The sequence below is a fragment of the Vanellus vanellus genome, assembly GCF_965231255.1.
Source record: "Vanellus vanellus genome assembly, chromosome: 4".
Lineage (NCBI taxonomy): Eukaryota > Metazoa > Chordata > Aves > Charadriiformes > Charadriidae > Vanellus > Vanellus vanellus.
The window spans coordinates 1,599,438-1,623,958 of record NC_138909.1 but is presented as its reverse complement, the minus strand read 5'-3'; the positions used below and the strand labels follow the sequence as shown (position 1 = coordinate 1,623,958).

Sequence of the window (24,521 nt, the reverse complement as noted above, 5' to 3'; positions counted from 1 at the left end):
TTCAGCAGCCGCGACGTGTAATCAGGACAAGGGAGAGGACTCACCGTCCGGGTGTTCGTACGGCAGCCAGTGGTGCTTGCTGTGCTGGTACTCAACGTGGGAATTGCGCTGCTGACACTGCTGCGCTCGGAAGTCCTCAAAGTGCTTCGGACACTCCTCCGTATTGCAAAGTTGGAACTCGAAGTTGACACCAGCACAGTCTTCACCTCCATTAATGGGCCTGTGAAGAGAAGAACAGTCAAGAGGCTCTACAACCCGCCGGGACGTTACATCTGGGGAGTTGTCTTCTGCCTTAGGTTGGCTGGAAGCACCCCCGAGCCAGAAGACCTACATCGGATTGTTGCACTGGCGCGTTCGGAAGCGAACTCCGGTTCCGCAGGTCCGTGAGCAGGAGCCAAATTTGGTCCAGGGTCCCCAGTTGCCATCCTGCTTCAGCTGGTTAGCGTTCTTCCACATGCAGTGACCTTTATAGCACCACTGGGAGACATGGGGCGAGGAAAACAGATGGGAACAGACACAAGCACCACACCAGAGGGACAACGGCGGTGAAACGAGAAGTACACAGAGGTGAGCTCACGGGCTGAGCTGCTAATTTCATAATTAAAAATGAATTAGCAGCAGGACACCCACCAGGGGGGATATTAAAGGGGAAAATAAAGAGCTACTCCTAAGCCTACACAAACATTTAGCCACAGGGTGTCTGGACCACAAGCACTGAGAAGCTGTCCTACAGTAACGGCATTATCTGCTGCCCTGGATTCCTAAAGAAGCTTTATGGGCACTTTGCAGATGAGACAAGAATCCAAAAAAACATTACAAAAAGGCCCCAGAAGAGGCTGAGAATGGGTGGCACCTCCAGAATGGGTTACACCTCAACTGGGGGGGGTCTGCGTCCAAAATTTCCTGGGTACTATGGCCAAGCTCCAACCGGTCACAGAATATCCCAGTGGGAAAGCACAGCTCCCTCTTGTCCCTTCCTCTGGCTCCACCCGGGGGATGCCGCGCCATTCCCTCTTCTCCTTTGGCCCCTTCAACCCAAATCAACGCAACTGCGGGTTTGGGTTTTTTTCAATTCAAACACAGCGAAAAGGCAATACTCACTTTTCCAGGGGCACATTCCGTCCCATCGAGTGGAGGTCCTTTCTTCGTCTTACAGAAATAGGGGTTATCCGGATGGCTGCACCACAGCTGCTTGCATGGGTCAAAGGTTCGGAACTGAAATATGGAATGTTTATGAGATGAAACTCAACATTAGATTATTAATACTTTTCAGATAAGGATTTAACCCATCAAGTCAATTCGTCTCACACACACGGTTGCCACTAAGTACAGCATCTTCAGATAGAAAAGGGCAGTGCTTGTTCCCTGCATCCCCCAGCCCTGCGCCGGTGAGAAGAGGAAAAGAGGAGACACCCAGAAATGGGAGGAAAATGAGGTTTTTTTTTTCCCTTCTTCTTTGGGATCACTACCACAAGTCTGCGTCATGTGGGCTGTGCTGCCGTCCACTTGACCATTAAACCAAACGTGTTTCGCCCTTAAATATCGCTCTCCTCTTTATAGATCTGTTTAAACTACTCCATTAACTGCTCTTCCATTAGGAGAAAACGCATATATTGTGGCTCTTAAATAAGGGCAGACACCAGCGTGCTGAAGGACCGTTTGTCTTTGCGACGCCCGCCTCGGACATACCGCGGTGCACATCTTATAGCCAACGCCAAAATCAAAGCGGCACTGTTCGTCCATGGAGTAATTGATGCCTGGCAGTTCGGGAAGCTTGGGCCAGTCGTGTTCGAAAGGGTCGTCAAGCAGACAGTCGTAAGAGCTGTGGAAAGAAATACAGAAAAACATCATGAGGAGATGTAGTAATTTTTTTTTTTTTCATCAGCAAGATGGAAGTACTTATTCTTAGGAAGGCCATACTCCTTTTCCCCAACCTCTTTTCTTCCTGTTTACATAGTTATCACTCCCCAAAGCGCAGACGGTCCCTTCTTGTAGGAACCTTGCCCAGCGCAACATGACGGAGCACTGGATGGGCAGATCCTCCAGCAAAATCCTGGCGTTTGCTGGAGACCGCCGAGAGGCATCCCCAGCCCTTCCCTGCCCCAACGATACAGGTGGAATTTGCCCTTTTCCCTCCCGTCACCAGAGGTGGAAAATAAACCCTCCTACACTCTCAGCGCCAAAGGGTTCGACCTGGCGCCGACACAGGGCCCAACACAAAGCCCCCTGTGGTCACAGAGGGTCTTTCCACTGACTTTGTGGTGCTTCGAAAGAGGAGAGAAGTCTGAGAAGAGGCGTTCCTACCCGACACCTACTGTACGTCAGGCACGAAGCCCTGCCTAGGCAAAGGGCAAGGATAAGGCTGGCTTTCTGCTCATTCCTACTTAACGCGGATGTCTTACTGGTGGGCTGCTCCTCCTGCGCTGGGCAGCTTCACTCTAAGCTCTAAGTTCCCCATCAATTACTATTTTATGCTTTATGTTACAAATGGGTTTTCTTCTGTAGGAGATGTGGGTCAACTCATGAAGTTTCCACTCAGTCCGTTTTGACGGGCAAAATGTAATGGAAAAGGAATCATAGAATCACAGAATCATGGAATGGTTTGGGTGGGAAGGGACCTTTAAAGGCCATCTGGGACATCTTCAACTAGACCGGGTTGCTCAAAGCCCTGTCCAACCTGACCTGGAATGTTTCCAGGGATGGGACATCCACCACCTCTCTGGGCAACCCGGGCCACTGTCTCAGCACCCTCAGCATCAAATATTTCTTCCTTATATCCAGTCTAGATCTTCCCTCTTTTAGTTCAAAGCCATCACCCCTCGTCCTAGCGCAAGGAAGCCTCAGTAGGAATTGGGTGAAGAGGAACGTACAAGGAGGGGGACGACAGCCAACAGGGTAGAGATCTGTTCCCCTTTTCCCCCTACTTCAGACACGCGCACGCGTGCCGCCTTCTCTCTTCCACAACTTTTGCTAGTTCCTTTGCTGACTTTAGGGCTTCCTCCTGCCAGTTTCACAGCGTAACTCCCGGAGAAACCAAAAACCTTGGGAAAACACCAGCCGCCTGACATCAGGTCTACCAGAGAGACTCCTGCTGCGCTCCCCAGAGGATGCGACGGGCTGTGAGCGCAGGAAGCACCATCCCTGGTTTAGAGCTTTTCTAATATAGATTTGAAGGGGGAAAAAAAAGGACTATGGAAGAGGTCAGAGGTGGAGACAGTGGTGTCTCGCTGCTGCCGCCCTGAAGCACGGAGCAGCCTACTGGGACGCCTCCGAAGGCTGAAGCCCCGTTTGGAAGCAGAGGGCAGGCCACCCCGGAGGATCCCATTCCTCAGTACCTCTGAGGCTCCAGGACCGTTGCGGTCATAAAAAAGGGCTTCCCCGGTCAAGGGTCCCGTTTCTGACACTTGTGCTGCCCCTTCACGCCGGGATCACCTCTCCTCTCCTCTCCGCTGTCTCGCGGAGGGCAGCGCACCGGCCCCGCGTCCCAGGAACTGCAAAGGATTCTCTTTCCTTTCGCAAAACGACCACCGCTGAGGGCTGACAGGTCCTTACTGTATGTATCTTTTGAGTTCTTGGCCGCTGCATCTGGACCAGTGGTACCGATGAAAGGCAGCCTGCACCAAGGGAGCCATAACGCTCCCCATGGCCGTCTCATCCCCACATCGGTTCCCTTGCCCGTCGTGCTCCATTCCCAGCCTGGAATAAAGAATCGGCATCAGAGCTCAGGCAGTTTCCCCTCTTCCACTGGTAAAACAACTGTAAAGAAAACAAGTTTCTCACGCACGTGTAATCGCGCAAAGTTAAACTGTTCTTTGCATTCTACAGATACCACCTGCATTTCCAACTGATCTTCTCTGATGCCGCAACATAAGGACTCTCTGACTACTCTTTCATTTATAGTTTGTTTTATTTGTTAACACCAGGAACGGACTAGATGATGACGACTTCTTATGCTTCGGATAAAGGAAAACAACAACTCTACTCATTCAGACATCGAATTGTTCGTGTCTGTGTAGTCATTTGTCAAAAGCACCTATTTAAACACAGAGCTAACGTACTTATCGGGTTGCATCCCCAGAGAGCTAACGTGGTTAGCACACGACATCTCCAAGTGTGCACCGCGTACAGCTCAATAGCAAGCGACCTGGTCGCCTCCAGCTGGGCTCCATTCCTCCCAGTGAGATGAACAAGGAGCCTGTGCTACTTCAGGAAGACGAAAATCAGCTCCTCGGCGCCTGACATGAATTCACCCAGACAGCTAACACAGATCCTTGCTTAATCCGTTACTCCCACGTTACCACCCTTGAAGAGGTGCCCAATCTAACCAATCAGCACTCCCAGTCCGTGAGGAGAAAGGAGTTAAGGACGCTTGAGAAGCTACTGTCCACTGCCGGCGCCTTCCAGGTTTTATCGACCTCTTCAAACAAGTTCCCCCTCTTCTCTCTTCATTGCTTAGACCACGGATGCATTCCAAGGGGATGGAAATAAAATGGGCAGAGGTTTCGTATCGCCATTCAAATTAAGCCCCCTGAAGCAAGCGGGAGAGGCAGCACTGTACGTTGTTGGTAATCCAATTGTAAAAGTCAGACTTACACGTGACCGGTTTCATGAGCAACAACGAAAGCCGACGAAAACCCATCCTCGTGGTTGAGCGTACAGCTCCGGACCGGGTGACACATGCCAGTAACAGGAGCATATCCTATTGAGAGAAATCACGGCTGATTCTTTTACCCATTACACTTGTTTTAAATGACACCCCCCCCCCCCCAAGAAACCTACTAGCTGAGAAGAACCTAGGGTTATTTTCTTTTGACTGCCAATTTTCCCTCCGTCTTTGCAATCGCTGTCAAACACGACTCTGACATAGTGGGATCCATGCCACAGACATCTGTGTCACTTCGCACTTACGCTTTTATCCCCCAAAAGGCACAAGATCCCCGTGCAGTTAAAAGGCAGAGCTGTAGGCGGGGATTTTTTGCACGTGTTCATGTAAGTACCTTCATCCCCGTACTGCCCGGTGCACATTGCACGTCTTCTCCTCAGGAACAGCTAGAAATCTTTCTGACCACAGGGAAGTCCGCCTAACATCTCACCCTCGCCAGTCTCGCTCCAGGGACGCCAGCCCAGACCTGAAGGAGAACTCAGACCCCGATCTCCCCCCGAAAGGCGAAGGGAGCCTGGAGGTACCAAACACAAACCTCCATGACGTCTCCAGCTGGACAGCCAAAGCACCGTCTCACCCAGACCCTTATCGACCCGCACTGGCATCAATCACACTTTGGGAATTTACTTCCCACTACAGTTACTTTTCTAAAGCCCGAACGGGGACTGAACGTTACGATGAGCGTCTGTGCTTTCCCCAACAGGACCACGTTTCAACGCGTCTACAAAACTGAGCGCTTCCTTCGCTATTCGCCGAAGAAAGGCCTACGTCGCTTGTTGTCTCGGCATCACCCAACAACGCAATTCTCAAATTTTCCTCTTTTCTGGCAGACGCTAGCCGAGGAACACCAAGGCCAGAGAGTTTCGCTCCGGGTCAGCTGCATTACCTTGCATACCAGCAGGCCCAAAATCTTGCCTGGTTAAGAAGATGGCATGATCGTGGTGCTCGGAGTGATTGGGGTCCGACTTCTGCTGCTGATACGCCCAGCGGCAAACGTTCTCCAAGCTTCTCGAGGGATTCCCCCTTTCAATCAAGCTGATGGACTGAAAGAGCAACACGTTAGACCCCCGGAGCTCCTAAAGGCGGGAAACGCAGACCACTCGGGGTTTTCTTGGAGCACCAACCAGGTCCCCATTTCTCTCCTCCTAATACCCTACCACCCACGACAGCCTTCTTCCCTACGGGAAAAGAAAGTGTATATATTAACAGTGACCACGCATGCGTAATAGTTCATCTTTTCGGGGTTTTTTTGAAGACATTTTAACGAGTGTTGACCTCATCTATGAAAATAACTGCCTTTCTGTGTATAGCCTGTAACGTGCCGGAGGAACACACAACCTGATGCTTTGAATAAGGACATTTTTTATTTCTTTTGCCGGAACTTGCTTACATTCTGGAGTGCCGGACCACAGCGCGACTCAGGTGAGATGAACGAGCGTGTGGTGACACACACAGCCTGTGCGGAGGAAGGGAATAACACCCACACATAGGGGACAACGCCTCAACTGCTGCAAAACACTGTAGCGCCAGTAGAAGTGTACTGAGGAACACTGATTAAATATCTGGTTCCATGAGATGTTCGCTACAGCTCGTGCCTACAAGCTCAGTCAATTTAATTGCACAACAAACATCAAACCGGTCTTTTGAGTTGCCCAAACTCTATGTCTGGGTTAAGTGGAAGAGATGTGATCTTTACCAACCCCTCAAGGGCATTACTGCTCTCCTCTCATCCCGAACAATTTAACAAGCACTTGTTTCAAAGCTCTCCGAGTGTATTTTAGCGGCAAAATCAATGTTACTGTTGTGTGGAACTAGGTGTTCGGGAGACTTCTCTTTCCACAGCCCTTCACGTGATTCACAGGGGCTGTAATTACAAAGCAGCTGAAGGCGGAGAAGCGGCCCGGAGGCTGGCTTACCTTCGCGTACCCCAACATGATCATTCGGACCAGCACAACGTTTATGTGCACACCCAGGGACTCATCGTGGTAAATCTCATTCACCTGAGGAAGAAAAGGAAAAATTAAAAAGGGAACTTCCAAGGCCACGTATATGTTCTTTCAAGTGCTTATACCACCACGGTCTTCTCAAAAGAGGGTTTGGGTCCCAAACCATTTCCATGCCATGGGAAACGCAGACTACGCTTCCCGTCACCACATACCTGAACGCTTAATTTCACTCCCTTGACAAACACCTCGAGGGAAACGAGGTTATAGCAAGGTTATAGCAATGTGTCAGAGTTCACCGGGGGATTTAAAAGCAGATAGAGTTTGCTTTAACAACAGATAAACCCATCACCATCCATCTATCCCACGTGGCCTCCTCCGCTGCGCCATCTGGCCACTCTCACCGCGCATCAATTCCACGTTCGGGTCCCATCTGTTTCCTCCACCGTTGGTCTCGCTTCCATCAGTTTAAACACGTGGGATGAGTATTTTAGCGGGGAGAGCGAGCGAGCAGATTTTTGTTCATTTTGGAAGAGATTCTGCCGCCGGTAGCTCTCACTCAAGGAAACGCGCCCTTAACTTCAGCATAGGTTTGTCCTCGCAAAACACTCGAGGATTTGCCTTAAAGCCATTTGTGCCTGCGGAAGCTCTGGGTTGGGAAGGCACAATATTGAGACAATGACCGGAACCACGAGGCTCCGTTTCCGCACACGTGTAGGCACGTCTTTAGCTTTAAAGATGGGAATAGCGCTCTTGACTCTAAATTGCTCTTAAAATTAACGGGCAAAGGGTTTCCAAATCCCAGAAATGCTTTGGAGATTTTCATCCGAAAGTTTTAAAGTCAACAGCGCTGCCAGACACATCGACGCTGCAGTGTGCCTCACAGGGTAACGACATCTCCAAATATACTTAATTTCTGCAAGTCAGCGTGTTCCGTTAAAAAAAAATTAATCACGTAATTCAAACGTAACGTTTACGCGCTTTGGGAAGACTCGCTACGCTAAAAACGACTGCTGGCGCGAGAAAACACCCATCGGGAAGACAACCTCGCGAGACCTTTCGAGGTTCACTCCTCAAGCACTGCAGAAAACATCCAGGGAAGAGCAAACTTCAAAGCCCACCGGAGTCCTCATAAACCAGCCCACGGCTTCGCCCCTAATGAGGTCTGCGGAGGTCTCCGACGAGATCTCTACACATCGTTTAAAGGCAGAATTTGGATTCAAGCGTTTTTAGCCCCAGTGCCAAAGGACATAGAGGTTAGATGGTCGCTCCCTCTGTTAGTTCTAATGCCCCAATAAATTTTGGCCCTGTTTGACACTTCCCGGCAACACTTACAACGCAACAAAGACCTCAAAGAAATGACGTATGTGGAATTTTTGTGAAAATAAGCAGTTGATTAGAAATAACAGGCAAATTACTGATCACACAGAAGGCACGAGCGCGTCTCCTTTCTCACCCACGCGTACGGGGGCTCGTGTCCCACCGGCGAGCTCAGCCACGAGACACAAATCCGGAGCCAACGCTGCAGTTCCACCGCTCGCCCAACAACTGGAATATTTCACAGTGGTTTTTCGTTTCTAAGAATTTTTTTTTTTTAGAAGCAACTAATACTGCTGCCCTACCTTTTAGCGATAAATTAGAATTATGGGGTCACTTTTGTACTAAAGAGAGTATTTGTGGAAGTGATGTTAAAAAAAACCCCAGAATTAGGCAGATGGGCCAAAAAATGTTCTTCTTGAGGACCTTCCTTGTGTCCGGGAAGGTGAGAAATGTGCTGCCACCAGAGTGTAAATTAGAGGGCTAAAACATCTGCAGATCATCAATGAACTTTCTCATTGCCCTAAAAACAAAATAAATATTATGTTATGGGTAATTGGTGAAAAATAAATACCACTGTTCAGAGGCCGGTATATTTGAGCAGGATTTAGAGGTTGGGGTTCTTTTTTTTTTTTTTTTTTTTAAGTCAGGCTAAACAGAAATTCCTCCTTTCCCTCAGGGAGAAAGGTCATTCTGAGTTGTCCGGACGGCGGGACCTGGCATAACGATTTCAGCCCTTGTTTTTCTCAAAATGCAATCCCTTTTAGGACCAGCTGAGAACAGACTGTCGGCAGGAGAGCTTTACAAGGAACGAGTGCGTAACTCCGACTGCCCGCCTGGTGAAGCAATTATTCCAAAGTTCAATTATTCACCTCCTATGTTCTCCCCACCGCAAAACCGCAAAGCTGACGGACGGGGATCACCAAAAGAGGAATTCCGTCGAAAGCAACTTGCCATTTGAGAGCGAAGGATGCACGGAACTTCCGCTCCGCTGCCTAATTGCGGTTTAATTTCAAGAAAAAAAAAAAAAAAAGATATAAATATTGCCAAGTCCAAACCTGCTTAGAATCCCTCAGTCTAACCTGCTGCCCCCTGCGCACGTCTTTCCGACCTCAGTCACTTTAATCCAGGGAGGTTTTGTCTCAAGCAGCCACTCAAGGGAGAGACAAATGTCAGCGGACTAATGGAGGAGACCTTTAGTTTCAGACAGAACACCACAGTGCCAAAAACATCATGTTTTTTTTTAAGTATCTGCTTAAGAAAGTGCATTAGCTACTTCTGGCTGGAAGTGGTCATTATGAACGCTTCACTGCTCTCTCTTTTGTTAGCTGAAAAACCAAATTCCCCTGTCCTTGCTGGCACCCCGTTCCCCAGTCCTCCCCAGTTCTCGCCCCGCTGGCTTTCCCACCAGACTGCCGCAGGTTCTCCGAGGGATGCTCCACTGGGGATCCGGAGCCGTGCTGACACCAGGGCAGGGGTGGGGACACGGAGGCTACAACTCCTTACGTGCTCCCGGTAAAGGTAATATTGAGAAAACGTCGATTCGGTCACCTCAAGGAGCTGCCCAGTGATGGAGAGGCCACCGAGCCACCCGAAACACCTCCTGGGGAACGACAATCTCTCCAGCGGGCGACTGGAGCCCTCAGCCCTCCTGGAAGGAAGGCCACCGGTGACTTTGGCAGCTCTCGCTGGGAGGTAACGGTAGAGCTTCCCCTAAAAGCTAGGGACCACACCAGACCGTATGGCTTTGGACTAGATGAGCCCATTTGGGCTTCTCGCTCCTTAGCAGCCCTTTTCGATGCATGGCCGACGCTGCCTTTTCCAGCCTGTTTCTTAAGCCCAGGAATATGTACAGATGTTAAGTACAGGGAAACACCTCTGGCGCTTCTTCAGCTGAAACCGCACCTCCAGACCCGGAGCTGCCGACGGCACGGCGAGGCTGTGCCGCGCGTGGTTCCCGGTGAGCCAGCTCCGGCACCGCGAGCAGCGCGGCTGCGGCGGCACGGCACAACCGCTCTTGGCACAGGGTTGAGTCAACGTGACTTAACGCTGCTTTTTTTGCACTGGAATAAAATAGCGTTCCTTATGATGCCTGTGGATATCGCTATGTCGCATACGCTGCACCACACGCGGCAAAACCGCCCTTAACTCCCCCGCTGGGGAAAGCGAGTCCCGGCGGGTCCCCATCAGCCTCGAGAAACACCCCCCCCCCCGATGCTCGTAACGCTCGTCACTGATTCCTCCTCGTCCTCCAGCCTGCCTTTTTCGGCAAAAGACGCAGGTTCAGATGTGCACGGTTCAGTTCTTGGACCTTGGCGCCGCCGGGTCACGCACCGCCAGGCAGGGTGACGCCTGCAGTGCACGCTGCGGCTCTGCCGAGCCGTGGCCACTGACGCCAGCCGTGGGCTGCCCCGCGCCAGCCGCGGTCCCAGCGGTCGGTCATCTTCTAGGAACAAGCAAAGAGTCGCTCGCGTGCTTTCCGAGTCCCTCGAGACGAAAAGAGCAGCTGCCGCTAACAAAGATCAGCAGCTCCCAGTTGTACACGCACGAGTTGCGCCGCCCGTTCGCCTGTGTCCCAGAGGCGACCCACGGAGCAGCCCGGCTTCAGCGGCTCCTTCCTCCTCAAAGAGCTTCCCACCGGCTCCCCAGCACACCACAGCCAAAGGCTTCCCCTGCGCCCGCCGCAGGAGGGGAGGATTAAACGCTTTGGGCTCCAAAACCAAATCGCACAGACGTTACTCGGCTTAACGGCGCCTTTTCGTCAAACCGAGAGTCTACAGCATCCATTTGCTGCTCGATGGAGAGCAGCTCCCCTGGGACGCTGAACCACCACCGGGACCGGGCACCTGCAAGTTCACAATCACAGAAACCAGCAGGAAAGGCGTAAGACTGAACAAAGCTCCCGGCTGCAATCCCAGCAGGATAACCTCCCGTTTTTAAGTTAACAACGGGTGTGTATGTCTGGAGTTTCTTATTCTACATGTATAGCACAGTATAATTCTACACAGCGTTATTAAATGCTACACACAGTGACGCTGGAAAAGATATCAGTTGCTTTAAATTCATATAGAGATTTTTTTTTTTTTTTTTTTTATTTCCCTTTCTGATTCTAAGGATGAGAGTTTTAAACTGCCGGTCCTCATTCTGGCAGCCAGAAGAGGCGTGGGCAGGTTTTCAAAGATGCTCAGCGTGTTTGTGCGCTTGGAAAACTGAGATGGGACCACGACAGGCAAAAGCTGTGCGGGGCTGAGGTGTTGGTTGTTTTTTTTTTTTTTTTTTTAAAAAAAAAAGGACAAGGCTTTAAAGATCTAAAAGGTAATTGGGGTCTTACGACAATGAGATCATACCTGTGGATACACTTGGGTTCTGGCCCTGTGCTTCCCCCCCAGTATTTGAGGGGTCTCCTCTACCTAAGCAGGATGGTCTTGCGCACGTAGGGGATGCATGTCGTTGGCACCACCAGTTCTTTTGGAAGAAACAGCTTATGTAGCTGACTGAGGAGCTTGCAAAGGGAGCCAAGACACCATCCCTAGATACGGTAGCTCGTTTGTAGTCTGAAACACAAGAGGTGACATCTTCAGCCTCAGGTCTCCGTACCTGCGTAGCCGCGTGGCTGCTGCGGGACAGCGTTTGGTGTGGGCTGTGTCATGCTCCAACCACGCGGGTCACACCTCAGACCAAAGGCTGAGGGCACGGGAGAGAAGCCCTTCTGAACGGTGCGTTTCTGTCTCTCTGAGTTACCTGGGTCGCACCTGAGGTCTAACGCAAAGGCGCTGTCCCGAGAAGTCTTCTCGGCGACACCGAGCCTTGCTGCCTCTTCTCCCACCCTTCACAGCGTCACCGCTCCCACCTCTTCCGTTCCCCCGCCGGCAGGAGATGTTCCACCAGCCCCATCAGGCACAAGGGGGTCGCTCCTGTCCTGGGTGACCGAGGCTTCCACGAAGCAGGTGGAAGAGTTGAGCCGCGACGGAGCTCGGCGTGCGCTACCGCCACGGGCAGCCACCCGCAGGCACGGCGTTTGCGCCGAGGGAAGGCGTTAAGAGCAGAAAACGCCTAAAAAAAAATGACCAGCGCAAGCGTAGGAACGAACCATAAAACAAGGACCGAAGGCCAAATTCACCTGATGTGTTATTCCCTCCCTAAGGCCAAGGAATCATTTTGCAATTATTCCAGGAAGATAAAGGTGAGTGTAAAAAAAAAAAAAAAAAGCAAGAATCATTTGAACGTTTATCAAATCACTATTAATTGTAATTCTCTTCTCTTCTAATCTGTCCTTAGGATGTTGTTTTCCATATGGGTCTGACAGTTATATGCATTAAGAGAAGGTGACACATGGCAAGGGATAATACACCTCCTTTACACTCCTTTCCGGTACTTTTTCAGATTTCTTCTAAGATAGAAAAACCAGAAACCATTGAAGCTGGAGCAGTTCCAGCATTCCGTGCTGGTACAGTCCATGAATTTCAACGCACAGTGTGAAGCCTTCTCTTCTGGAATGGGCATTTCCATAGAATCTGATAGTGTCGTTCAAGACTGTATCTTTAACCGTAGCACCCTGCCATTGTTTTCACAGCCAGCGACGTCTATGTAGACAAACCCCACTTGCTAACCCCCTAAACCACGCTAAGATAAAGCAGTTCTGCGAGTCTCTGCTCCTCTGCAGTTTCGATATAAATACGGATATTGTCACACGCGTTAAAGAACAGACGTTATCAGAAGGTTTCCTTTCTTTCAAAGAGCCGTTAGGCGCTTAGGACTCTTTTTGCCCTGCGTGTTTATCCTTTCACCAGGTTTCCTTCAGAGCTGTGTCGCCGGAGAAGTTTGGAATTATTAGAAATGCATCAAGTTTACAATTTTCCCCCACTGTTTTGCAACTATTTCCAAATTCCTGGAATGACCCTAGAACGTGCCCTAGAAAACTACTGCGAAAAACACCAATTAAAGGAACATCTTGAAAACAGAGAGAACGTATCCAACAGCAGACAAAACCATCGTATTCGTATGGAGCATGGTCTCCTAGACACTCCTACGGGAGACTACCAAAGCCTTTCCCCTTCCAAACCACGCGGTGCAGCACCAGGAAGATACTCACGATGTTCATGAGGGTGAGGAGGTAGTTCTGAACGTGTTCTTTGCCGTGGAATCGGACGACGGAGTCGTCCACACCCAGCAGCACCTCGATGTTGTAGTCGTCATCTCCTGCGTGCCGGCGGCGCCGCAGGGTTTCGTTCAGCTGCTGCTCTGCGCTGCCGTAGAGGGAACTCAGCTCTCCCAGGCCGCCCAGAAGAGACCCTACAAGAAATAGGAAGGCATCAGCACCTACTCCAGTTCCCTTTCAGAAACATCCTCCCGCACGACATCCTCACCCGCAGAGTCACCGCTTCTTTGGATAAAATAAATCAGGAACTCGGAAAAGATTATTGTAGGGGGAGAGGAAAGCACCAGATACCCAAGGAAAAAATTCACTCAACCGTATGGTTCTATCATTTATCAGGCGGTTCTTATTTCGTGCATAAAGTTCATCCCAAATACTTCACTTCCCAACCCAGAACTTCCCCCTTCCTTTTGCGCAGCACATCAGGCGCGTGTTAGAGAGCGCCGCAGACACGGGATGCCTCAGCACGTAACCTCTGCCTTTAGTGCTCAAAAGCAACGTGGGCAGCCCCAATTCACGTGGAAGAGATCTCCGGAGAGCAACGTTGCGTGTTTGCCCCTCGTACCCCACCACCGGCACAGCTCAGCTTCTGACTCACTTAACTATTGTTGTAATTCTTTGCTGAACAAGTAGGTGTTGGAATATCCTCTGCTGTGAATATGACCGAGTAGTACAAGGGTCCCTTGAAGACACGGGCCAAGGGGCAGAGTTCAGATGGAGCACTCTCAATGGGCTTTTTGGGGGATGCATTCAATAGCCCGTAGCTGGAACGGTTCAAAAGCTATCGCTCCCACTTCGGACAGCAAAGCAAAACATCACCATGGATTTTTGACAGGACAGAAGTCCCAGCTGTAGGCTACTTAGCTCTTCCTAAATCTAATCCAGCGCACCAAAAGGCTCTAAGGAATAAAACCAGTCACGAGGCCCATTTGGAACACCTGATGGTGCACACCACCGCCTGCGTACTGCAGTCCTCGCTGGGAACCCGGCTGTCCCCGTGTCTCTGGCTCCGTCAGGGAGCATCCCCATTCCCCCGCTCTTCCGTTAAGAAGGAAGAGATGATATCGCCCTTCAGCGCACAGGAACCTCCCTGCTCTACGAACCCACCACCACCGACCGGTGTCCAACCGACCGAGCGGAGAGGAGGGTCCTGCCCGTTGACTCGCACGGTATCGGGGCATTTCCCCAAAGGATGGCGCATCTCCCAAGCCCTTCTTCTCTACACTGGAGTTGACGAAAGCCGAGGTTGCAAGGACACCAACCGGCCCTTCACGCGTTTGCAGGCAAGGCTCCCAGGCTTGCGGAAGGACAGCAGGACCAGCACCAACGTCGCAAAACGCGTTGGACTGCCGCGCCGTAATTCACCGTGAGCAGATGCAGCTCCTGGCGGCATTAGCGGGGAAGCCTCTCCCTCCCCAGGAATCACAGCGCTTCACAGGCAACACGGAAATAACTCTCCCCAAACCCCACATCAAACGGCAAGGCCGCCCCCAGATGTTTTCGGAAGCTTCGCCCGCCGCCGTGGGGGAGAGACCAGGGCTGCAAACAGCTTTACAATTCCACCGCAAGTCCTCTCCCGCTCAAGAATGCGAACCCTGTGATGGCACACAAGTGGGAAATTCATAGACAAGCTCCGATTCTAAAAATTGCTGCCGCTGGCGCGGCTGCCGAGCGCCGTGTCCAAGGGAAATACACCCGTAACCTCCTCGTACCGCTGCGCCCGCAGCATGAATGGGACCACGCGACAACCCGTCGGTTTGGCCGTCGCTTCCCTTCTTAAATAGGTGGTTTTGCGGTCCAAACGAAGAGGAGAATCTCCTTTTGTGCTCATTTGAGCAGGCAGAGCGAGTCAAAAAGGATTCCTTTTTTTTTGTCCCCACCCCTCTCCAATACTTCTGCAGACAGAGGGTATTCTCAATACGCCCATTCCTTCCATGCATGCACCCACAGAATATTTTTCAAGTGTGCAATCCCAACAAAGCAAGGAAAAATAACCTCCCTCGAGGAAGAAATGTAATGACCTTTTTTTTTTTTTTGGCCAAGATTTGAGGAAAAAAAGCAAAAGTAGTCCTGGAAACATTTTCAAGCATTGAGCCTCCCACCTCCTGAAACGCAACTTGCAATCCGCTCTCCGCAGAAACCCCAAACCTCCCCCCGACCGGGCTCGGTGGGGAAATCCCAACTGTTTCCTGATTTGAGCTTCCTACCAGCTAGTAATTACTTAGCGAGCCTCACTCTGTGTCGCCTTTCCCCATACCTTGGTGGGAAGTGACGCTGTGGGGTCCTCTCCCTACGCGCACCCACTGTACATCGCTACGCCCTGGCCAAAAACTACAGGGCAATACCAGTGGTTTATTTATTCTCTCGCTTGTCTCTTTTCCGTAATCCAGCACTTTAGCGACTTCAGAGGCAATCAATCGGAACCAAACCGAGGTTATACGTACTAACGACAGCTCTGGTTGCCAATGCTGCGGTCTGCATCCACGGCCAAGCACTCAACACAAGGGAAGGGCAAAGGGAGGACGGCGTGACCCGCGCAAAGCGGGAGGATGCCTACGATCCTACAGCCCGCTCCTGCAACCTCTTCCTTCACCCTGCTGCTCACGATTCAGCCGAGTGCTCGGGCACTACTGGCAGTTTTAGAAGAGCTCACAGAGTCAACGAACCTTTTCATAGCCCTACAGTCGGTTCCAAATGCCTCAACCGACCTGAAGTTATTTACCGTAATTGACCAGCGTTAATTTTGGCTGGTTCTAAGAAGTTTGTTCTGCGCTCGCTGGCTTCAGCCGAGGCGTAGGGAAGGGGGATCGGCAGGTATCCTTCCCGAGCAGCACAGAGAGCGTCCTCGGATGCGTTCTGTTCAGGAGATGGCGTTATTATTCTTATAAATACAAAACACACACGCGTAATTCAGAACCTCCCCGGCAGGTAGATGCAGAGTCAAACACATGAGACGTTTTTATCTAATCCTCTCTACAGATCGTCTTTGTCCAAGTTTGCAGCTGGTCTACACATCACATTGCTCCAAACAAGACTAATTACAAAGCCAACGCCTATGTCTACCGTGAAGCTGTACCGAAAACCCTTTTCTATCTCCTTTCTGTGCCAAGAGCTTCCCGGCTTCGGCAGGCTGAGCTTTTCACACCACCACAATCCCTGCAACTCAAGAGTTCCTTCAAAAATGTACGGATGCTGCAGCAGGAGAAGACATTATGGAAAAATCTTAGAGGAGAGGTATTCACTGCAGTACGAGTGCTACAACCAGCCAAGACAGCAGCGTCCTCCATTCCACTCGTGCAGTAGGTACCCACAATACAAGGGCAGAGTTCAGCCTGAGCGCTTCTCGCCCAAAATCTTTGTTGCCGCAGAAGTAACGCCGCTGCCTGTGCTTGGCGAGACTTTCGCAGACTTGTGAGTTACTGCAATAAATCACAAAGGCAACCATCCTTTCAACATTCCTTCAACCCTCCCTCTCGCCCAACCCAAAAGATACGTAAACAGTTTTCTTCAGCCCGAACCGCGCACTCACACCCATCCGCACACGCCTGACGACTTTCAGGGACACGCAGACATGTGTAGCACAAATAAACGGGCGTTACGCGTCGGTAGTGCCACACACCGCCAGAACTCGGGACACAAACCACAGCTGAGTCCCTGGAGGTCATTAGGCAATGGGTGAGAAACACACGTGCCGTGACTTCTCCTGCGTATGATTATGGGCTTTGCAATGTAATGGACTATAAAGAAAATTGGCATTCAAAGAAAAACGCATCATAATTTTCGGCACGTTAACCCGGGGCTTAGGAAAACCCGAGGTGTTTGAAGGTGGTGTAACTCTCCTGAGCATCGGCCCCGCGGGGAGCACGTCACCCGCAAATATTACAACCCAGGGGTGATTTCAGCACTGACGTGAACAGTTTCCACGTAGGCAGTGCTGCAGATTTGCCAGCCGAACGCCGCAGCAGTGCCGCCCGACACCCCCTTACCTCCACGTTGGAGCCGCCGTCACCAGGGAAGGGAGAAATCCGCCTTTCCGCGTAAAACTCTTCTCGAGAGCACCCAGCAAGCAATTCAGACGGGAGCAAAAGTTGGAGAACCCACTCCCTTCTTATGAGCGGGAAGAGATCGCAGCGAGGCTGACCGAAGGGAATGATTTCAATGAAGCATTCCAAGACAAAGGCTCTCCGCGAGTTAATCGGCAAAGCCTCCCGGCACCTCTGAGCGCATTGTCTATCGCGGCGAAGAGAGAGGTGCAACACTGGCTGCTACGCACCGAGGAAACCCGCCTGGTTGTCGGCGGATTTGTGCGAGACAGACTAATCCCTCCTAATCTCATTCTGGAATTAGCTGCTTCGTTATCTCTTCCTTTTCTCTTTTTTTTTTTTTTTTTTTTTTTTTATTTTGCTAGTCACCTGCATCCTTTACATCACCATCTTACCTGTCAGAAAAAGATCAGTCCCGGCTCTTTCACCAAGTCATGGGGTTGTGCAAACATCTGGGGAGGAAGACAAAACATCCAGCACTGTATGCACATGTGCAGGGGTGTATTGGGTGTATTTTTTTTTTTTTATTTTATTCACAGCACACATCAGCGCCCGCCTACCACGCATCCCCTCGCCAAAATGAGGAGAGCAAAGAATGACATCTTCCTCCAGTCCAGCCGCGTTCCTCTGCCAAGAAAAGGCAGGAGGAGTTTTGCGCGTGGAGCAAATGAAGTAGTGGAAACGGAACAGAGACGCACCCGAAGGAAGTCTCCCCCACAGGCTCCGTCATCGTGTTTTGTTGAAAAAAAAAGAACCAACCACGGCCGCTAACCTCGCCGTGGGCCACCTCTGGGGACTTGGAACCACGCTGCTGGAATCAGGCGGGCGGCTTCTGTCAAGCGCAAATCTATCTGCAGAACCTCTCCGTGAACCCAGACGCGCCTCTTCTAAAAGCCGTAACCCCTTTGCGCACCGATAAAAGCCTGCCTCCCTCCTAAATCCTTTTTCAGGAACACTGAACTTTCAACATCAACACCTACGTCAAAAATTGGGCATAACTGTACCCCTCCTAAATGCTTTCCTGTATTTAAAAAAAAAAAAAGAATTATACTGGGTTACAGCATGCATCTTTCCTAGAGTGTAACTTTAAAAGAATGAAACTACAGTTCTTTCTCTACTCTTAAATAAAGCTGTGATGTGCCCAAGTCTAACTTCATGACCGCTGCCATCAGTCAAGCCTCTGCGTATCTAAAGAGAACCCGAAGCATTTGTCACATGGAATATTCTTACAATCTTATTTTATATGTTAAAATATGTGGGTTGAATTTTGTGACACGTTGATATCAGCAGCATTCCTTATCTGTATATATATTTGTATATATGTTCCTCACATGTGCTTAGGTGGCTAAGGAATCCCAGGGCGTACCTGGACGTTGGGTCCTTTCTTCGGCCACGTTTCGCTCAGAGCTGAGCGCGACACATGGACACTCATCCACGGGAGCTGGAGACCCTCGGGGACGTCACCTAGCCGTGGCACGCGAGGGGGGCAGGGACGGCTCTGCAGCGGCAGGAACTGGCACATCTTCACCATGAGATGGCTACAGCCCGGCACCTTGCTCAGTCCCTAACTGCAGCCCCGGCGCCAAAGAAAACTCAGCAAATATGAGATTTACAGCTGTAGGGACGAGGTGGAGATTAACGTGGTGTACCTACAAACGCTGCCAAGGTGGGCGTTCGCCCCAAGTGACACCACGCTCCCACCAGCGAGGTGAGGCCTCTCCAGGACACGAGACCCACCTTCAGCTCATCCCGCTCCATCGACACAACCGCCGCTGCTGCACTTGGGGCCTGAAGATGGATGCCCTCTCCCGTGCCTCTTCTGGAGGCGCTTCTCCCATCTCAGCAGACGTCTGAGCTAGCAGCCCAGCGGTTCGAACCCATCACTGCGCACCAAGGGACATGTCTCGATGCAGCGGCAGAGTGGGCTGTGGCTCCTGTCGGGCTCCCGGAGGCTGGTGGCTCTCTGTGGAGAAGCCCGGCTCACCCCACGCTCCGGCATCTGCCCAGCTGGAGAGCAACCCATTCCACGGGCACGGTTGCCTTGACTTATGGTGGCCCAACAGCACTTAGCCAGAGGTTTAGCGCCTAGTATTAATAGCAGTGCTTTTAATAGGAACTGGGTTGTACTGTCTCCTGAGAAAAAGAACCACCGGAGAAGGAGGAATTGCATTTCAGGTCGGATCCCAAGTCAAGCATGAACGCTGATCAAGAGAGACCAGATCCGCGGAGAGAAAGGGAGCTGGCGACGGTGTCTGGGGAGGCTCCCCACCTTCGCCAACTCCAAATGAAAATAATGAAAAACCGGTTCAGAACAAATTGAGATCAATATATATTCCTTCCTAACGAGCGTGTTAATGTATAAAACGTCCCCGAGGACAGCCGTATTCTGTAGCAACTAAAAAATTCCATTATGCTATTTCCAAAGACAGGAAAGTAGGCCAACTCATCACGTCGCTTCTAAAGCTGCTGCACATTTTTCTACTTGTTAACCACCAGAAGAATATGAGTTTCCGTGATTGCTTTCTCTCCTAGTTATAGTTTCTTGAGGCTCTGTGTTTTCTTCAGCTCCTAAACCTCACGTTACCAGGGTGGAGACAGCCATTCTCACCAAGTTTTCCTCTCCCCTCTTCTCTCAGTCTTAATACTCAGATCTTTCACGCTGCCATAGAGCTTAGTCTATGTATTTTATTTCGTTGAACTCCCCTGCATCTGCATCCGGGACGGCGGCAAGAGAAATTACTGGACGCAAAAACCGAGCTGTAAGCTGATGCGGCGATGGAATGGAAAGAAGGTGCGGAGAAAAGGCGGGCTCCGGCAGCTGATGCGGCCGGTGGCTTTGTCACACCCTGAAGATAACATTTAAAACCCTCGAAGGCAGCCTTGCTCCTTTCGCAAACCACGAGATTTAAGAAGCGAAGCAAGTTAGTGCAGGGAACAGTAAAGGTGCCCCAAGGAATTCTACTTTGGGGGATATTTTTCTTTGTAATACAGAGATCTTCACGGAAAACACATCCGGAATAAACCGCATAGAGCGAAGTGGTGCATCGGGCTGATTTCAGTGTTTAGCGGGTGGTCTGGGCGGGCTCTGCGATTCCGGGCCATCGGGGCCAGCCTAGGTGACGACATCTCACACCCCTTCCAGAGGAGTCAGCCACATAGAGCTTCCAGCTGCACCCGAGAAGGGCATCCGTGCCTTTGACCGACAGGTCAAAAAGGACTGAGTAAGGGTAGAAAGAGGGTTTGCTAAATGAAGGAATCAACTGAAAATGACCTTTCCCCACCTTGCTCTTGGAGAGAGATGCACCGATGGATGCGCTAGGGTTGGAAGGGCTCTCTGGAGGCCAAATTCAAAGTTTCAGCAGGGTGCCCAGAGACTCATCCTGGCCCCTCCGAAACTCTCGGTGGATGGAGGTCCCAGCACCTCTCTGGGCCCCCATCCAGGGAACCACCTTCCCAGGGAACCATTTCTTCCCAGCATCTACATGGGTTCTCCCTGTTCCGTGCTGCGACCGTTGCTTTTTGTTCTCCTGGTGAACACTTCAGAGACACCTCCTCCGTAACTCCCGCACCTAATGCCACTACCAAATACTCACACGTTACTTGTCTCGCCCTTCCCAGGGGTCTGTACGGCCCTCATAAACACCACTGTCCTCAAGACATAAAAAAGCAGTCATGAAAAAGCTATTCCGTAGCTTTAATCCTATTAAAGGCAAACACTAAGATTTTCTCCAGATTTGATCTATGCTCAGTGCAGATCAGATTGTCAAAGGGCCTCAGCATCCTGCTTTATCCAAAAGCTCACCGACCATTTCAATGCACGTGTGGAACTCAGATTTAGAAGAGTTTCAAGTATCACAGTGGACTTTTAACAGTTCTGTGACAAGCTTTGCCGACTGTTCCGTTTGTTCGTTACCAACTACCTTTAAAGGACAATTTAAGATGTTGATACCTTCCAAAAATCTGGCCCTTTAGATGTGGAACCAGGTACCAGGAGCGGAGGGCCAGGTGTTTTAGCAGCTGGATCCCACATGCTTCAGCAGGAGCACAAGGATACCTGTTGGCTTCTGTGGAGCTTTGCCCAAATAATTAGTGTGAGAAACACAGCAGGTTGCTTCGTTATGACAACGGTCAATACACACACTTGAATAAATCTGTGAAAGCCCCTGATTTTTTGCCTACTAAGGCTTATTTTGAAGTGGGCTTTTGAAAAGCCAGGGAAGAAAAGAAGAATCACGTAGATCGAACGCCGATTCCGAACACTTCCAACAGACTTCGAACTTATTTCCCCAGGAACTGTCTATATGCGAAATGTTTGTGGCAGTGCCGGTTCTGTCTAATGACGGGGGATCAGCGCTTGCAAAAGAAACCACCCAGGTCGCCGAGTGGAAAATATTACGACAGGATGTTCTCATTAGGTTCTGGGATGCGCGCTCTGATTTATTAGGTCCTTAAAAAACCCTCACCGAAACACAAACAAAACTCCTATGAAGTTTAGCGCTCCCCTTTATCTTTTCTTGAAGAATTTAACAAAATCGCCTTTTACTCCAGAAGCATCAGAATGACTTTCTGGCAGTAGCCCAACAGTCTTTGTGGCAGGAGAAGATGCTGTTCTTTACTTGGGTGTCGCTGCCCCGCGTCCCCCCTGCCCACACGGAACATCTGCCCTGGGACTTCCCATCTCCACTCTGACGTTCGGTTCCTGAACATCCTTATTGCTTAACTGTCGCCAAAACTTCCGCCAAAACAAAAAACAACCCCAGAACAAACCACCGGTCGCTCCTCCTCGTCTCTCTCTGTCGGCAAAAGACTGAAAGGCGCAGCAGAAAACCAAGCAGAAGACGACCGGGGTGTGATGGTCACTTGTGCCGCTCCGGCTGCTTCCCAGCAAATCCAGCGGGAAACCACTGGACGCATCCCACGCAGGCAGGGTTCCAAGAGCATCCCCCAAAGCAGAGGGACCTGGCTACGTAGCTTGCTTGCTGACACGAAGAGTCAGTGTTTGCGCGGATCCTCACGGCTAAGAAGGAACACGGGTGAGATTTCAGCGCTTCCGACTTTACGGAGCCACTCAGCACCGGGTCAGATGGGGGTGGGAAGGGGACCGGTGGTGACAAGTCTTAGGAAAGTGCCGGGCTTTTTCTTGGTGAGCAAGAATGACAGAGGCACCGAGAGCTACAGCAGCGAGCGGACGGCATCTTGGGGACCACCAAACGTGCAAACCTTTTCTATTAAAAAAGAAAAAAATTGTTTGAAATGCTCTACGTGTAACTTTCCACATCGATGTTCTTTGTATTGTGATAAACCTGAAGTTCTGCACACAAAAACCAGCAGATTTCACACAAACCCCAGAACTTAAACGCCCCATTTTTTTTCACCGGCGTAACGAGGCAGAGAAAAGCAGTTTGGAAGCCACGTCTCCCACAGGAGAACCGCAGCCCCACGGGAAGTGCAGCCCTGCATCTTTAGATGTGTAATTCCTCCAAGCTTTTTAGCGACTTTTTAACTGAAACCACATTAAATTCTAAAGTGAAATGCCAACCCGAGGAGAACCACACAACTCCCGCTGAAGCAAACGACGCTGGGAATAGTGTTTGAGCATTTGTTCCTACTTTTTTCCCCCGGGTTCTCAGCTAAATGAGTGTTGTGGGTAATTTGGCTGCTGTCACAGCGAGGGGAAGACAGGTCAGGTCCGCCCCTACCCAAACCTACGCTGGAACGGTAACAAACAGAGAGAATTTTCAAGAGAAGGACGCGCTTCCACCACTTGAACAGTTTCAGGTTGAACAGAGAACATATTTCATTTTGAGCTTTAAAAAATACATCTGTCTCAAATGAATACAAACTTATTTGCAGGTCAAAACCGAACTGATCCGAGGGGTAGCGTCAATATGGTTATGGAAAGTAATCTTCCCCTGAGGGTCACCAAAGGGCTGCGGAAAGGCCAAAAAGAAGTTTGTCACACAGCACAAACACAGAAATATTTGGAAAAGACTGCAAACCTAAGCAAACGTAGGCATCGCTTCACGGACTAAATAACGCGGTGTTTAAAGTATTAATTGAAAGTATTTAAGACTTAAAGCATTAAGAGGAAAAACTCTACATGAACACAGTTGCCCAGGAGACGCCAAGAAATGAGTGCAGGAAAGCAAAATTCAAGACGTGCACACGCATCGGGTGTTCTCTCCGCTGTAGGTTGTACACCGCGTGCGGGTGGAAGCGCTGCCGCCCAAGGACGTGGCGAGGGACGGTTTGCCGGTAGACGTCACATCTTGCGAAGCCAACGAGCAGAACTGGAGAACCCCCACAACCTCGTCAGCACACGAGCTGCCCTTTGGAGACAGAAGCAACGCACCTCCAAGAGAAGCCCAAGCTGGAACGAGCTGCTGTGACTCTGGGTAGATACCGCCATTTCGGTGGCGTGACACGAAATGGAATTGCTACTTGTGCATCAGAGGAGGCGTGAGCAGAGGACAAAGATGCTCGACCGCTTCCGCATGGAAATGGCGTGACAGGTAATTTTAGAGCTTTGGGACAGTGAGGACTTGGGGGAGAGGTTAAAACGCGCCGTTGAACCCGTACCCCATTGAGTGCATGAGTTTTTTTTACCTATTAAGATTATGAACTTCTATTTTCCAGGCTTGTCTTTTTTTGAAGGTCCTCCTTGAGGATCAGGGGTACAACGTCAGAGAAGGAATGAAGATTTCTGGAGAAATACCCTCCCACCTCCCCCCCAGCGCTTCTGTTCTTCATCAGTCGTCTGTGAGCTTCCTTCCAAGGTGGTACGGATTATTTAGAGGGTGCTTGACCGGTGTTAGAGATGGGCTAAGGAGGAAGCAGCCAGTGTGACCAAAGACGGCCATCTGATGAGTGACTTGAGGTTAGAGCTGTGGCAAAGCAGCAAAGAGAGGGTGGGGGACGCCTGGGAAGAAGAAACACCACCAAAACGGCAGAAGGACCTCCCAGCCCCCAGCGGGACTGCCTGCGTTTGCAAGGCAATGCGGGCTCTGGTCCCGTAAAATACTCTGCGAAATAAAACCAGCAGCGATTAGGTTCAGACACAGCTCCGCTTTCACAGTAGCTTAACCACACGGAGGAATTAAAAAAAGAGAGAGAGAGAAAAAAAAATAATTCCTGGGACTTCACATGCAGTCTGGGTATCTTTCGCCCTGCCGAGAAGATTAAACGAATGACAGCCGAGAGCATCAGCTCTGTTTATATTCCCTTCAGTGGGACCGGCAGAGTGACAGCGGCCGGTAGGAATACAAACAAACAGGGATTAAAGGAAGGTCTGCACCCCTGGGCTGCAGGATTATTCATTAGATACATGAAGTCAGTGGGTGACAAACACAAACATTATCTTACTTTGTTGTTAGGCTTAAAAGAGCAAAGAAAATATTTTG

The 24,521-nt window shown here is 50.5% G+C and overlaps 1 protein-coding gene across 1 annotated transcript in view; it reads right to left on the bottom strand.

Annotated features, from left to right (window-relative positions):
- ADAMTS3 (ADAM metallopeptidase with thrombospondin type 1 motif 3) overlaps positions 1 to 24,521 on the bottom strand; it is a gene marked incomplete at its 5' end in the record, with an annotated part of 96,908 nt that overhangs the window by 12,474 nt on the left and 59,913 nt on the right. The window contains 9 exons of the mRNA XM_082482759.1: positions 45 to 220; positions 332 to 477; positions 1,102 to 1,215; positions 1,690 to 1,822; positions 3,553 to 3,696; positions 4,594 to 4,699; positions 5,550 to 5,706; positions 6,580 to 6,663; positions 13,016 to 13,215. Of these exons, the coding sequence (XP_082338885.1) occupies positions 45 to 220; positions 332 to 477; positions 1,102 to 1,215; positions 1,690 to 1,822; positions 3,553 to 3,696; positions 4,594 to 4,699; positions 5,550 to 5,706; positions 6,580 to 6,663; positions 13,016 to 13,215 (1,260 nt within the window). The remainder of the gene's footprint in view (positions 1 to 44; positions 221 to 331; positions 478 to 1,101; positions 1,216 to 1,689; positions 1,823 to 3,552; positions 3,697 to 4,593; positions 4,700 to 5,549; positions 5,707 to 6,579; positions 6,664 to 13,015; positions 13,216 to 24,521) is intronic.